This window comes from Sclerotinia sclerotiorum, genomic scaffold (genome assembly GCF_000146945.2).
Source record: "Sclerotinia sclerotiorum 1980 UF-70 scaffold_2 genomic scaffold, whole genome shotgun sequence".
NCBI lineage: Eukaryota > Fungi > Ascomycota > Leotiomycetes > Helotiales > Sclerotiniaceae > Sclerotinia > Sclerotinia sclerotiorum.
This window is the reverse complement of record NW_001820834.1, coordinates 1191113-1206939: the sequence shown is the minus strand read 5'-3', so window position 1 is coordinate 1206939 and position 15827 is coordinate 1191113. Positions and strand designations below refer to the sequence as shown.

The following is a 15827-nucleotide window of genomic DNA, read 5'->3' as shown; positions in this document are numbered from 1 at the left end:
TCGGTGAAGTCGAAATTGTATAGTGGATGGTGGAGGAAGTAATAGAAATTCCCCGCGCATGGAAGGTACTTGATGTATGTTGGATTTGGAGTTCGCAAAAATAAAAATATATTCTGCCGGGCACTAAATTGTTGACCGCTTTTGTTTTGGGGATTCACCAGGTTAGATGCAGATACAAGCTATCTGCACCCTCTTGGCAAACAGCGGGTATATAAATTTTTGGGCTTATAAATAAGCTAGCTATACTTTTTACTTTTTCTTCACTTGATTAATAAGATCCTATACCCGGCTTTTTATTTCTTTACAACTCAATCACCAATAACTAAAAAAATCTATTAGTTAAATCGAATCCCAAACCTAGGGCGTGTATCTATAAAACGGTCCAGGAACTCATTCTCCGACGTAGCAAACGAAGCGAACCAATCAAATTGAATCCTATGAGCGAAACGAACGGATCTGAAGAAGCTAGGAGAAGCAGCTTATATGCTGGATACTTATTCAACCCATTATGGCTCCGACGTATAGAGATCATTATTTTGGTCATAGTGTTGTGGGTATTTTTCTGATTGTCGTTTGTGCTTTGATTGAGTTTGGGCTTGTTGCTGGTGGAGTTTAGGTTGCTTGAGAAGATGGGGTGGTTTGGTTCAGGGTGGATTTGGAAGGATGAGGATGAGGATGAGGTTTGGTTGTTAAGAGGTGGGTTAGTTCAGATTGGGAGATGGAGTTCCGTGTTCTGCTGAGGGATGAGATGGGGGAAGCTGGTTATTTTTGCTTGTTTTTCTCCTAGGTCTGAAAATCGTATGGAAGAAGATTCAATAGATGGCTCTCCGAAGATCTAGTGATCTTAGGTTGTTGATGAGATTTATTTACACCTTTTGTCTTGTCTCTTGCTTTGGAAATCAGCGTGATGGGCTTTCAGATGTCCAACCTTCGGCCAAGATTGTTGAGCTAGAGCTGAACAACTGAAGAAGTCTTCCGAAAGCATGACTCCCCACTTCCTTCAAACTATGTAGCCCTAGGTTGAAGACCTACAGCTAATCCCATTATCTGAATCTATTCCTCTCCATCCACTAGTATTTCAATCTTCTCAAACAAACAACAACTAACACACATCATCTCAGCCATCCATCAAAGATTGTCACTGGTGCCAAATTCGCAGCTTCTCCAACGCCGACAAATACCCAATTTCCATCGTTTGCAAAGACGAACATCTAACTCTCCCTGGTGATTTCACCTTTATCCAGAAATCCATCCTCCGAGAAGGAGTATCCCGAGCTGATCCTGAGTTTCGAGTCGGCTGTGAATGCAAAAATAATTGTCATGGAATCACTTGTCACTGTCTACAAGATTCCGAAGTCGACCTACCGGATCATAACGTCTATGCCTACCAAGCAGGTGGTAATAGTGAAGGATGTTTGAAAGAACAGCTTTTAGGTAGTAAAGCGCCTATTTATGAATGTCATGAAGCTTGCGCTTGTGACGAGACTTGTGATAATCGAATTGTGGCAAGAGGAAGACGTGTACCATTACAAGTTTTCCGTACAGAAACTCGTGGCTGGGGTATGTATCTCCTCTTTTCTTCCCAATGTCAAATCAAACAATCTAACAAATCCAAGGTGTTCGAAGCAAAGTCCCCATCAAAGCAGGTGCATTCATAGATTGCTATATTGGCGAAATAATCACATCTCAAGAAGCCGAAAGACGTCGCGATAATGCAATCATCAGTAAGAGAAAAGATCTCTACCTATTCAACATTGACAAGTTCACCGATCCAGATAGTCTCGATGAGACTTTACGTGGCGATCCATATGTAATCGATGGGGAATTTTTCTCGGGACCTAGTCGTTTCTTCAATCACTCCTGCGAACCTAATATGAATATTTTTGCTCGTGTGGGGGATTACTCGGAGAAAAATCTTCATGATTTGGCTTTCTTTGCGTCGGAGGATATTCGACCTATGACGGAACTTACTTTTGATTATGTGGATGGTCATGATAATGGAGAGGAGGGAAGCGAGAAATGTTTATGTGGAACTAAGTCTTGTAGAGGTTGGCTTTGGTAGTACGCGCAAGGATGATCTATAAAATAGCAATAATACCCAGTTTTAATCAAACATGAATATAATCGAGTGAACCCTTACATTCATCTCCAAAGTTCTACAAATATCTTAAAGAAACTTAGAATCGACCCTTCAATTTTCATACAAATATGAATGTACAGCTAGAAAACACCTTGGTAGGAATACATCCCCCCTAATTCAAACTAGAACCAGGTTAGGGAGAAGCGAGATAAGTCTTACATGAATGAGGTAATGATTATTCATATACTAGAATTAAATCTACCTTAAAAGAGGATATAATCATTTATAGTCCATACCAATTATCCACAAGTAAGGGTTATTATAAAAACTCGAAATCGTCAATATTCTGGAAGAGATCAAAGATTCCCATCTTCAGGCTCCGTATTCGTACCCGCCCGACCTCCGCTTCGTGGGATCTTATATCTCTCCACTCACCCCCAGGTTTACACCCATTGAAATGATAATCATTTTTCCAATATTTTTGCTACAGTTAATGAATGCGACATTGTTAATCTATCTCATCTACCAAGCTCCATTTCATATACTTGATTAGTGTGTGCTGATAGTTGTCTCTTTCTCTCATATATATTAGTCTCTCATATACTTTTCCTCTTCCACTCATCAAATGATATAAACGATAAAAAATCATTTTACTAACTAAGCTCAACTGCTCACAAAGAAGATATAATATAACGTAGTCGGTACAATATTAACGTGATTATTATGTATGCACGATTCCTTCTTCTTTTCTTTCCATCTTCCATCATTCCATTTCCGCCCTTCCCCTTCCTACCATTTCCCCATTCCTCCATTCCCCATCCCTCCATTCCCCATCCCTCCATTCCCCATCCCTCCATTCCCCATCCAACCACCCCCAAACCCTATCTCTAACCATCTTCCATCTTTCGACCATCTCAAACTCACAGTTTGATCCTCTCCTATGAGCGTTATGCTCAATCCTATCCCGGTTCCCATGCCATCTACATCATTTCACTAACCTCCAGCCCCTGATTTATCACCCACTCAAGATTGACTCGCTAGAAAGTTGGCTGCCTATAACACGCAAAAGTTAGTATCTCATTTAACAAGTTCAAACTCAACAAAGACGACGCCACAATCAACAGCCCTAGAATCTAGTCCCAGATTTCAAAATGGTGAGTGAAATCATCAAACTCAACCCAACAATTCACCCTCTCTCCTAAAAAAAGAAAAACTTACTCTCTCCAAGTTATAGTCATATTTCTCCAACGCAGCCAAAGCATCATTCCTCTTATACCCCATCCCGGTAAGATTCTTCAAAATCGGATCGTCATGTTCTCCAGCTTCGGTAAGAGCTCTTCCAACTTGTGGTCTGTCACCACCAGTTGGAGCCCCTCCTAAATATTATGTTAGTTCTTCTGTTATTTCGACCATATACAAATGTGCTGGTCTTTGGATTTCGATAAATCAATACGGATGAGCCTTTCATTCCAGAAATGAAGGCTGCCATCACGTTGGATTGCCTTAAGTGAAGGTGTTGATTGAGGGGAAAAAAAAGTGTAGGAGTGAAAACGAGCGGAGAATTCAACAACCTGTACTTACCAGCCATAGAGTTATCGTTTGAAGTCGTACCATTGCCATTACCCTGAGCCGCAGAAGCACTCGCATCACCCCCTGGTCCATCCAAACCGGCAAAAATTGCATCCCAATCATGATTATCATTTACAGCTGGTGGCCCAGCCGTCGTTGGTTTTGCAGAAGAGGTAAAATCTCCAAATCCAGAGGCATCACCTCCAAAAGAATTGCCCGACTGATCTTGATGTTTAGATGCTGGAGGACTATCGAACATGGGATTAAAATCATCTAGGCCATTTCTTGATTCATGAATAGATGAAGCTGCATTGGCAAATTCATCATCAGCTTCACCTTCTTTTGCGTCCTCAAGATCATCGAATTCGTCACCGAAGTCATCATCAAAAGGAACTTTAGCAGGTGGAGCTGGTTGTGAAGATGTCTGTGGTGCCGCAGTAGCAGAAGATGTAGGATGTTCGGGAGATGGAACTTCTCGAGATGGAAGAAGTCCAGAATATTGCTGAACCTCCGAGTGTGCTTGATCGGCTGGGGAAACAGCTTTATCATAAGCAGGTGGTGAAGCTTGAGCGTTAGGCGTTGGTGGATCACCACCAGCAGTAGCAGCAGGAGTTGCTGCATTCAAAAACTCCTTTGCACCTCCAGTTGTACTAGCCGCAGTGTGTGGAAGAGCAGGACTCTCCGCGGCTTTCCTAACCTGCGCAGGAGAAGCTGGGTTGAAGTCATCGTCAAAACCGCCACCACCAAATCCACCCTCGCTAGCACTATCACTTTCATCATCATTCTCTAATTCCGAGATAGGAGGAAACTCTTGACCAAATCCTGATGGAGCTGCGGTAGCTGCTGAGGGCTCAGCGGAGCTTCCTGTATTTGAGCGCTCTGGGGCCTTGCTAGAATTACCAAATCCAGCAAAGGCTGCATCAAAGTCATCCTTTGCTGTACCAGAACGTACTGGCTCCTTAGTCGTCGCAAATGGATCTGCAGCAACCTGTTCACTTAAGGTAGTACCACCGGTAGGGGTAGCAACAATGTTAGAATTATCATCACCTGGGAATGCTCCTGGAATGCTATCCTTTGACTCGGTGACGGCAGGAGATGCTGTAGAGCGACGATCAATATCAGGGGAGACTGCTCTGGCTGTTACAACGGGTTCAGCTTGATTCGTAATAGAAGAACCCGTAGGAGTGGTTCCCATGTAGTTTGTTGGAGTCTCACCTCCAATTGAATTATCTCCGAATCTGCTGTTGGGTGCAGAAACTTGTCGCGACGAGCTTATAGAATCATCGTGGGTTGGAAATGGCAAGAAACTTGAGCTAATTTGTCTTGATGCAGGCATTGGTGGAGGTGCTTCACCTGTTATAGATGGGGTAGAAAAGCCACCGCTTGTTTGTGGTCGGGTTGGTAGATCTTGCTTGAACGAAGTAGGAGGTGCTGCTGTTTCTGGGTGTGGTAAGGCAGAACCAAATGCTGGACCAAATACATTTTCGAATGAACGATCAGTTTGCTGCACTGGCGAGGCAGCAAAAGCAGAGCCCATATCAGTGTTACTTCCACCGGTTGCTTGGCGTTTAAAGAATGGGTTATTGGCACTCATGGTAGAAGGTGCAGGACTTGCAACTGAAGCAGGACTTTGTGCTCTAGCCTGAACAGGGCTTTGGCTACGAGCCCTAGCTGCTGCTGCAAGAGCTGCGGTATCTTCTTCAATACTTTTGGTCAAATCTGAAGCCTCACCCTTTAACTTATCCCGTTCACTTTCATTAGTTGCTAATTGCTTCTTGTTGATTGCAACTAAACCCTTCTGCTGACGAGCATCTGACCTCAATTTCTCAAGTGCTGGCTTTAATTGCGTAATTTCTGCATTGACGACACGCATTCGCTCTTTCAAACTAGCGTTTTCCTGTTGATCTGCTTGCAGTGCTGTAACAATTTGTCGATGTTGTGTTTGAAGATCCGTGTAAGTCGCTTCAAGCATGGCCATTTCTGTTTGAAGCTTCTTAGTCTCATTACGCGAAGCATTCAATCTCTCTTCCAAACTTCGAACGTCTTTAACTTCTTGCTCATACAATGCTCGAAGTTGACCAAGACGAGCCTCAAATTGTTGCTTCTGTGAATCGGCTTGGGTTAATTCATTTTGTGTTGCACTCCTCTGACTCTGTACCTGCTGCATCTGTGTCGATAACGTGCCAACCTGGTTAGACAAATTTGCGAGCTCGGTAGTCTCGTTAGTTAACTTGCTGCTGATTTCTGGATCATTATCACCAAGAAGATCCTCACTGACAGATGGTTGTTGCGAAAACGCTCGATTAGGAGCAGAATTGTTTGATCCTCCCGTGAGATGTGCGGTGAGGGTATGGCCGAAAGAGGAGGATGGAACGAAAGGCTTGAAGACAGATCCGGTATGCTGGGGAGATTGTTGAACTGGCGAACTTGGTGCTAAAGGTTGCGCGCTGGCTCCGAAAGGATCAGCAAGTAATTGGCGATTCGGACCAAAAGATGCAGAACCTCCCGTTGATTGTGGTGCTTGAACAGGCGCAGGTGGTGATGAGAGTGCATCCAGCCCAAACAAGTCCTCGGCAGCTGACTTGGGCATTGTTGGGGGGTGAGATTCAAAAGCTGGAGCTGTGGGCATGGGCGCTGGCCTGACTTGATTTCGCATGCTTGGCGGAATAAGATTTGGAGGTAAAGTGGCGGGTAACGAATCTCGACCATCCTTCTTACCTCGCTGTTGTCGAATGAGGTACATGGCGACGGCAAATTCATCCATGGTCAAATGACCAGCTGAGTTTATGTCCGCGAGATCCCAAATTTGTGCTAAAACCTCCTCTGGGAGTTTGGAATCCGAGAAGAATGGCACGGCCTCATCTCCTGTAATATATCCCTTGCCGGTTCTGTCGAGGGTATGATATATACCATCGAATTTCTGCTTATCCACAGGACTGATAGCCCATTCACTACCGGTAGGCTGAGGTATCTGCTGAGGAGTAGCATATGCGGGTCGACTTAAAGGACTATTGGCCCTTCCATGCTGGCCACTGAATTGTCTTGGCATCGCCGATATGTTATTACCAGTAGATTGACGGTTAGGAGGTCCTCTCCGTGCAGCAGCTTCATAAAGACCCGCAGGAAGAATATTTGGTAAAGCTCGAAGTTGACCGGATTTAAAGGAAGCTAGTAGATGCATAGCAATCACAAATTCCGTAGACGTAAGAGCTCCTCGTTGTTCCGTGTCTGCCAAATTCCATATCCTACCTAGTATTTCATTCGGTAAACCCGCGCGCTCGAATATCTGCTTAGCTTGTTCACCTGGGAGAATGCCTCCTTGAGCACCCGATTTCTCAAAAAGTTGAGCATATTGTGTCGACTTCTCGGCGGAAAGAGGGGGAACTCGAATTGGTCCAGACCCGCTTGGTTGAGGTTGTAGAGCAGCGGGAGGCGGCCCAGGAGGAGGCTGAAATGTAGGAGTTGGAGTAACTAAACCTCCATCAAATTTTGGTAGTGGTCCAGGGCGCAAAGCTAATTCAGGGGTAGGATCTCGCCCAGCTTGATAATGACCAATCAGTCGTAGTACAATGCCAAAGCCCGCCGGTGTCAGAAGTCCTCGATTCTCCTTGTCTGCAATCTGCCATATCTACAACCAAAGGTCAGTATCATATTGCACACAAACTCACTTATCTCCGCGCGCTGCGTCGACTACAACAAACACAAGCAAAAGTAAACAGCGCAAACCCACCTCCCCCAAAATCCTTGGTTCCAATCTCGTCTTCTCAAAGAATTTAACAGCCACTTCCCCCGTCACCACTCCAATATTTTCCGTATCCGCCTGTCGAAACAATTGCCCAAAGACACGTTTTTCTTCCGGGCTCAAATTTAAGGCTGGTGCCGCTAGAGTGTGTTAGTATTTGCTGCAGTTACTCATCCTCCAAATCCCGTGCAGCTATATTATAATATAGCATAGCTAGCAACAGCAGCGACAATTCATGGCGCCTCAAATGAATTTACACTTACTAGGATCTTCTGCCATGTTGATTTTATATCTGCTCTGGTGGATATCTAGGACGAGAATCAAACAATGCGGAATCGACAATAACTAAAGGGAAGCTTCGTAACCGCCGAACGAAGCTGCGATAATGCTAGAGGGAGCTATCTCAGATGACGCTATCTCGAATAATTCAGAGAAAAACAAACAAAACAAAACAAAAAGCAGGTAGCTTCCTTCCTTCCGTAATTATGAACTGGTAAAGAAATAAAAACGTGGGAGTAAGGCGTTCGTTTGTTCGATTCTTCCAAGTTCAATCTAAAGCGTAGGTAGCGCAGGTAACGTTGTGATAGGTAGGTAGGTAGGTATCTTAGTAAAACTAGGTTACCAATAAAGCGAGGTAGCAGGCCTAAGCAAGGTACTAAAGTAGTTGGGTAAGGTAGGTAGTTTATTACTTTATTAGTTTATTACTTTATTACTTTATTAGTTTATTACTTTACTCCGTCACCCGTGTGGTTCGTAAACAGAGCCACGACCAAGCCTGATCACATTAAATTAGCAGCAGATGATACTACCGATGTCCGATTTCTCCGCCTTTCGCTTCTGTAAATGAATGAGAATCAATCATTGGACAAACCCAACCACTCACATTCTTTTATATAGGAATCTCACTTACTTGGGCCACATTCTGCGGTCAATCCTTGGTTCCATTTGCCCAATCTTATTATATTTTTGTACTGCTATGCTATTGTGGTACGTACGTAATACATTAGTCTTGAATGTGTGACATACAGACATTACATTGCTTGTGCAGCTAGCTTGATGAGTACTCGTTGTCCCCCTTAAAATAGATCTTTTTAACATACAAATCTGATATTGTGCACAAGAAAAAACAACAAGTTGTGCCATTTTTTAGTCCCCAATTACATTCATCAATCACATTTCACAACATTTTCTTATTGCTATCTGTATTGGCTACTAGGATTGGTGGTATTTGGATTACAAAAAAGCATTCTGATTAAAAAAAGAGAAATTCCTTCGTGAATTCGTTGAAAGGAAGAATGACTCTATGGGCTTGCCGGGAAACATGATCATGCTTTAAAACACGCCTCAAGAACTCACACGCTACCATATCAAGTACTAAATAAAGCTTTGCAAATATGTGACCTCGTAGGAGATTGACATATGAAACAAGAGGATGGTTTAGTACTCCGCATCGGCACCCTCATCACCCTCAAGAGAGTCTGTTGCAACTTCTTCATAATCACGCTCCAAAGCAGCAAGATCCTCACGAGCCTCGGAGAATTCACCTTCCTCCATACCCTCACCGACATACCAATGCACGAAAGCACGCTTGGAGTACATAAGATCGAATTTGTGGGAAAGGGCGGACCATGCCTCAGCAATGGCAGTTGTGTTTGAAAGCATGCACCTGGAAAAAGGGTTAGCTAGGTATTTTCAAAAAAGGGGCGGGTTGAACTTACACAGCACGGTTAACCTTGGCCAAATCACCGTTAGGAACTGTTTGAGGTGGCTGGAAGCAGATACCAATCTTGAAACCAGTTGGGCACCAGTCAACAAATTGAATGGTGCGCTTAGTTTTAAGAGTGGCCACAGCAGCGTGAACATCATTTGTTACAACATCACCACGGTACAACAAACAAGTAGCCATGTATTTTCCGTTACGTGGGTCACACTTGACCATCTGGTTATTGGGCTCGAAGCAAGACATGGAGATTTCTTGGACGGAGTTTGCCTCGTGAGATGCCTTAGCGGCGGATACAACTGGGGCATAAGCAACGAGAGGGAAATGGATACGTGGATATGGAACCAAGTTGGTTTGGAACTCGTTAAGATCAACATTGAGGGAACCGTCGAATCGGAGGGAGGCGGTGATGGAAGAAACAACTGTAGGTTATTAGCACAAGAAACAACTTTCCATTTCCCAGAAACAGCATACCTTGGGCGACCAATCGGTTCAAATTGACGTAGTCAGGTCTTTCAAGACCAAGGTTCTTTCTGCAGATGTCGTAGATAGCTTCATTGTCAACCATGAAAGAACAATCGGAATGCTCAAGAGTAGTGTGGGTTGTAAGGATAGAGTTATATGGTTCAACGACGGAGGTGGCGGTTTGGGGTGCTGGATAGACACAGAACTCCAACTTGACTTTCTTTCCGAAATCGACCGACAAACGCTCCATAAGGAGAGCACCGAAACCAGATCCAGTTCCGCCACCGAAAGAGTGGAAGACGAGGAAACCTTGGAGACCGGAGCAGTTATCGGCAACCCGGCGAACCTTATCCAAAACCTGATCGATCAACTCCTTGCCAACCGTGTAGTGACCACGGGCATAGTTGTTGGAGGCATCCTCCTTTCCTGTGATCATTTGTTCTGGGTGGAACAAGTTGCGGTATGTACCGGTACGGACCTCATCGACGACATTTGGCTCGAGATCACAGTAAATAGTACGTGGGACATATTTTCCTTGGCCTTATTGCAGAATCCTGTCAGTAATCTGACTTATCATAATGTTGTAGCTGTATTTGTATGCATACCGGTTTCGGAGAAAAAGGTGCTGAAGCCTTGGTCGGGGTCGGCGGCTTTACGTTCCTCGGTCAAGTATCCATCGGGCTAGTAGGGACGGTGTCAGTAAAGGTTTAGGAGTATTCGAAAAGTTGTTATCAACAATATGCTTACCTGAATACCATGCTCAAGACAGTAGAGCTACAAGAGAGAAATATTTGTCAGTTATGCGAGTCCCGTAGCTATAATCCGCCGCGACGACAATATGATGATGAGTTTGCCGGCTTGAAAACTTACCTCCCAGCAAGAGTTTGCAATTTGACAACCGGCTTGACCGACTATAGGAAATACACATCAGTATGCTTTTCATCGTCAACATTGTGTTGTTTACAAAACAACTCCTTGTGATAGCGGTGTATAGTGTAAAACGCGTCGAAAGGAATCTTACCGTTGATGCTAATAACTTCACGCATTTTGATAGTAGATAGGTGAAGAGGTAGTTGTGATTTGAGATTATGTAGAAGAGAAAGATGATCTTAGCAAGGAAATCTCTTGCAAGATGTTGGTCAAATATGGTTACTTTTTTGGGAAGATACGATAGTGGGGAATGAGAAAGCACAGGGGGACTAGGAACTGGGTGTTGAGGAATTAAAGTCGTCGCTTCTTGAAAAGTGGATCAAAAATAAACAACGGGATATTTTATCTAACAGAATAAAGGGGTGACCGCGTTGGCGATTTGAAAATTAGTAAGGATTAAGAATTTATAGTCACAGCTTTCTAGAATTTCTCCATTTTTAAATCAATTTAACCTAAAAGGGATTAAATATGGAGATGGAGATTGGTAACGTTTGGTAAATTTGAAACACCTCGGAATAACCAGCCTTCTAGAAGAAATCTGGTTGGTGGGTAGGTAGCTAGCTACGGAGTATGGATGGGAAATTCACAACTACTCAACCCCAACCCTTCATACCGGTATTATTCGACACAATAGTACATACTTCAACATGCAATATACCACCTTCCTCCTCCCCATCCCCTCAATTCTCCTTCTATTAACCTCCCAAATCCAACATGCATCAGCAAACACAGAAAAAGTCATATTCCTCGGTCCCTCAGCCCTGCAAATACCCGTAGCCCATCCAACCCTTTCCGACCTCCATCTCTCCACCCTCTCACCCCAACACCACACATTACGGACACATATCGATGCCGATTTCCCTGCATCCAGTTCAAGATATGGTCAATCTTCATGGTATCTCCTCCAGGGATTGGAAGAAGAGCAACGATATGAAGTGCGAGTGTGCTGGGCAGCTACGGTACGAGACGCCTCTCCGTATTCCATATTTCCCGGGGTTGAAATGCTTAAATTTGGATCATTGCTAATGAATCCTAATCAATCCAGGATCCAACCTCATTTCGTCTTAATACTTATGATTTAACAGCCGTTTTCGAAACCCCTGAATTAATTACATCTCTTGCACAATATTCGGAGACCCGTCGGCCTGTGTTCAATGATGTTCAAGATCATATCCCCAAAATCTCCCATGCCGACATTAAATACAAGCATAAAAGAGATGATGTCTCTTCAACATTATTCCTACAAATTTATGCAGCTGCAGATTATTATACCATGAATCAAACTCTTATGGAGAATGTTCCACCTGTATTAGTCGACATTATTCTGGACCCTTACATCTTCAATATCCTTCCCAGATCATTAGTACCAAGTATCGCATATGTAATTTTACTTGCTGTCGGTAGCTGGTATGCTTCCAAATACGTCATGGATTGGATGTGCACGATTGGTGCCAATGAGTTGAAGAGTGAGAAGAAGAATTCATGAATAGCAGGCTATCATATTTCATAAGGAGATTCTCCAGAAAGCCACGCAGTTTTCACATATACAGGATATCGATCTATCAGAAGAAGCCCTAACCGTCCCAAACACACCAGAGTTATTCACTCCCTTACTCTGTCCATCATGCTAAGATTAAAGCACTACCATCCTGGTTGACCAGGATAACCACTGGAAGGAGGAGGGTAACCACCAGATGAACCACCTTGCGAACCATGTTGTTGATGATGTTGACCATGATGAGGATGGCTTCCATGTGGAATAGGAGGAGCTCCGCCACTGTAAATTCCGCCTGACATCTCGGGACCAGGCGGGCCACCATATTGATGTTGCTGGTGCTGTTGATGTTGCGGATGTCCTTGATGTTGAGGCGCACCGTATGCGCCTGGAGAACTTGGACCAGATCCATAAACTGGAGGTCCCGGGTATTGGTTATGTTGCGATTGCGGTGCATTTCCGAATGTAGACTGGTGTTGAGGAGCACCGTATGATGATGGTTGACCCGGAGCACCATATTGTTGTTTTGCTGGCATGCCATGAGATGGATTTTGTGGATCATATTGATGGGATGATGCAGATCCTTGAGAATAAGAATGGTTATGTCCTTGGGAATAGGAGGGTGACGATGGTGTGTGTGTATGTCCCTGGGAATAAGACTGTGATGGTGCTGTATGTGTAGGTCCTTGGGAATAGGACTGTGACGATGTTATATGTGTAGGTCCTTGGCCATAAGATTGTGCGGGAGCTGGAGAGCTATATGAGTTCTGACTTGCGCCGGCAGGCTGATAAGAACTTGGAGGAGCTGCTCCAGAATAACCTCCTTGGCTTGCGCTGCTGTTGTTCGAATATCCAAAGTTTCCACCCTGCTATTTAGATATTAGCACAATACCAAAAATTAGCAAAACAGTTTCACCTACAGATTGACCCTGACTCTGATGTCCAAACATTCCACCCAAACTTCCCATCAACCCACTAGCACCACCCTGACCATGTTGACCAGTCTGCGAACTGGAATAACTCGAAGTCTGTGCTGGCGGTTTGTCTGTTTTCTTTCCACCACCCAATATACTACCCAAGGCACTCGTGATCCCAGATGTGCCACTACCACTTGTTGAATGCGAATTATTATTATTGTTATGACTTGATCCTGAAGATCCTCCCAAGAATGAACTTGCAAGTCCACCTAGACTTCCCAAACCGCTTCCTTGATTGGAACTACTACTTCCACCCAGGATTCCGCCGGTTTGTTTTTTCAAATATTGGTTTGTAATGAACGACTATTGTAACATTATAGATTAGTATCCCGAACAACAAAGTAAAACAACCACAAAATATAAATAAAACACCACAAAATAATCAAAAACTTACCCCAATACCCCTCTCCCCATCTCCTCCCGCATTCTCCCCTCCAAATCCCCTCGTCCCGTCACCACCCATCTCAGCAGGTTGCGCATGCGCATGCATATTATTCATATTATTTCCATGGTCGCCCCCGTGATTTTCTCCAGGTAATCCATACGGATGTTCAGTTCCCTGCGGTGTAGCTTGAGGTGTGGGTCCCGTCGGTGCAGCATGGATAGGTGTATCCCATTGCGAAGCTCCGGTGCTTAGTTGCACGAAATAATATTTCTTGCTGTTGCCGTCCCATTGGGCGATCCAGCCTGAGGGCAGTGGTGGTGGTGCGAAGGAGGGCCCTTCTTGCCCGGGTCTGTGGTTGCGCGTGTTTGTTAGTAGGTTGTTTCTTTGAGTTGTGAGTGAGGGGTTGAGTTTGTTAGTTGGGAAAGAGGGAAGTGGAGAGGAGAGGTTACGTTGACGGTCCTGTCATTTTTTTTTTGCAACGGTTGTTGTGTTGATTTGCGATTTTTTTCTGGGAGATAGATAGGAAGGTAAATGTTGATATTAAATCGAGGTTATTGAAATCTTTGGAGAAAGACAGTAAAGGATGTTGGACAAAAAGGTGGTTCGCACAGCCCCGCCACTATTCGTTCATAGATAATTCAGCCACACATCTGACAGGTAAATCTGACTCTTCTCAGCTGGACAAGGTCGGTAATTGGTCAGTTATTGTTCAAATGATAAGGTTAAGGGCTTGTATTTATTGTATTTTAGATATTATATGAATCTTCTCTGATGACTATAATTATGCCTAACTTTGCTTACTATTTGGGCATCTTCGTCTGATCATGAAAGATACCAAACTCCCAGCCAATACAAAGTAACAGCCCACATTCAAACGTGTGGCTCAAAAATCAAACAGGTGTGGCTCGATTTGTATGGAAAATCAACATTCCCATCATCGAAATTTGATACCCAAAATGACAAATAATCTCTAATCATACCCACCTGGGTTTGAACAGGCAATAGCTAATTACCATTACCAGGAAGTTAGGTAGCTAGCAAGTAGGTAAGGCGATCAGGTAAATAAAACTTTCTTTTCTGTTATAAACTATTTATCTGCTGTACTATCAACATATCCAAATCACATCGCTCGACCCCCTCACCATGACGAATTCACATCCAGATGCAGATCTCTTTCCTCACGCTACTGGCTTTGCCGCTCAGATGGTAGAAGAGCATTCTAAAGAAGAGCCAGTCAAACTATACGCCGGATGGGTATACAATCCCCAAATCTAGTCCTAAGCAAGCTCTTCTACTCACGCTCAACAGTTCTGCCCCTTCGTGCAACGCGTGCTCCTCATCCTCCTAGAAAAAAATATACCCTTCCAATACATAGAAGTAAACCCATACCACAAACCCGCGTCTCTACTCAAACTCAACCCGCGCGGTTTGATTCCCACCCTGGAATATGAAGGCAAAGCACTCTACGAAAGCACCATCATTTGCGAATTCCTCGAAGATGCATATCCATCCCACTGGCCGCGTTTACTAACTCGAGAACCCTTCGAGAGAGCTCGGCTGAGGATTTGGATCGATCACATTACTTCCCGTATTATCCCTGCTTTTCACCGCTTTCTTCAATATCAAAGTCTGTCTCCTCAAGATCCCAAATTCCTCTCTCTTCGCACTAGATTCCTTATGTCCATATATGAATTCACTCGGCAAATGGACCCCATTGGACCCTATTTCACAGGGAGAGATCCGTGTCTAATAGATTTTATCCTAGCGCCTTGGGCTCTCCGTATCTGGGTTTTTGATTATTTCAAAGGTGGCTTGCATATCGAGGAATTGGGCGATATGAGAGACAGATGGGAGAAATGGGTAGATGCTATTGAGGAAAGGAAGAGTATTCAGATGAGTTTGAGTGAGACGAAATATTATTTACCGATTTATCAGAGGTATGCGGATGACCTTGCGCAGTCGGAGTTGGGGAAGGCAATGAGGGAGGGGAATGAAGTGCTTTGAATGGTGTGAGATAGGCGAGAGTAAGGAGTAGGATGCGGTAGGAATGAAGAGGGGGAGATGGGCGAGAGTAAAGACTAAAATGCGAAGGAAAGGAAGAGGAAGAGGCGGCATCTAACTAATTAGAAGAGGGTATGAGATTATCAGCGATTTACGTGGAAGCCTAAGTAGGAGTTTGAAGAACAAGTAAGAGAATTAATCTTACAATCCAAACTATCATAAGAATAACCCATCAAATTCAAAACTTTACAAACATAATAAAAGACCACAAAACCAATAAGAGTCAAGTATCATCAATAGTTCACTCACCAACATGATTTAAAACCTACACTCACAAATACTACCTAGGTATCCAACGTAAGATCTTATTTTGAAATTTAAAGAATAAATAAATAAACAAACAAATAAACAAATCACAATCCAAACTACCTAGTACATACCTAGTATTCTAAGAACAAACAAC

At 43.8% G+C, this 15827-nt stretch overlaps 6 protein-coding genes across 6 annotated transcripts; 3 read left to right on the top strand and 3 right to left on the bottom strand.

Annotated features, from left to right (window-relative positions):
- Window positions 1-508: 508 nt before the first annotated feature.
- Window positions 509-2062, top strand: SS1G_01550 (hypothetical protein; the record flags this gene model as incomplete). The annotated part of the gene is made up of 3 exons (XM_001597306.1): window positions 509-550; window positions 1122-1560; window positions 1617-2062. 3 exons carry the CDS (start codon window positions 509-511, stop codon window positions 2060-2062), a joined length of 927 nt encoding a protein of 308 aa, XP_001597356.1.
- A 1041-nt stretch (window positions 2063-3103) lies between these two features.
- On the bottom strand, window positions 3104-7670 carry SS1G_01549 (hypothetical protein; the record flags this gene model as incomplete). The annotated part of the gene is made up of 6 exons (XM_001597305.1): window positions 3104-3133; window positions 3299-3456; window positions 3662-6226; window positions 6368-7277; window positions 7380-7531; window positions 7655-7670. The coding sequence occupies 6 exons, from the start codon at window positions 7668-7670 to the stop codon at window positions 3104-3106; spliced, it is 3831 nt and encodes a 1276-aa protein (XP_001597355.1).
- Window positions 7671-8828: 1158 nt separating this feature from the next.
- SS1G_01548 (tubulin alpha chain) lies at window positions 8829-10622 on the bottom strand (the record flags this gene model as incomplete). The annotated part of the gene is made up of 7 exons (XM_001597304.1): window positions 8829-9057; window positions 9110-9533; window positions 9586-10116; window positions 10182-10257; window positions 10324-10350; window positions 10447-10487; window positions 10598-10622. 7 exons carry the CDS (start codon window positions 10620-10622, stop codon window positions 8829-8831), a joined length of 1353 nt encoding a protein of 450 aa, XP_001597354.1.
- A 763-nt stretch (window positions 10623-11385) lies between these two features.
- On the top strand, window positions 11386-11588 carry SS1G_01547 (hypothetical protein; the record flags this gene model as incomplete). The annotated part of the gene is made up of 2 exons (XM_001597303.1): window positions 11386-11465; window positions 11552-11588. The coding sequence occupies 2 exons, from the start codon at window positions 11386-11388 to the stop codon at window positions 11586-11588; spliced, it is 117 nt and encodes a 38-aa protein (XP_001597353.1).
- A 559-nt stretch (window positions 11589-12147) lies between these two features.
- SS1G_01546 (hypothetical protein) lies at window positions 12148-14189 on the bottom strand (the record flags this gene model as incomplete). Its single annotated transcript, XM_001597302.1, has 5 exons — window positions 12148-12870; window positions 12922-13281; window positions 13373-13712; window positions 14019-14040; window positions 14165-14189. The coding sequence occupies 5 exons, from the start codon at window positions 14187-14189 to the stop codon at window positions 12148-12150; spliced, it is 1470 nt and encodes a 489-aa protein (XP_001597352.1).
- A 317-nt stretch (window positions 14190-14506) lies between these two features.
- Window positions 14507-15554, top strand: SS1G_01545 (hypothetical protein; the record flags this gene model as incomplete). Its single annotated transcript, XM_001597301.1, has 4 exons — window positions 14507-14617; window positions 14672-14789; window positions 15129-15300; window positions 15491-15554. 4 exons carry the CDS (start codon window positions 14507-14509, stop codon window positions 15552-15554), a joined length of 465 nt encoding a protein of 154 aa, XP_001597351.1.
- Between the last annotated feature and the right edge of the window lie 273 nt (window positions 15555-15827).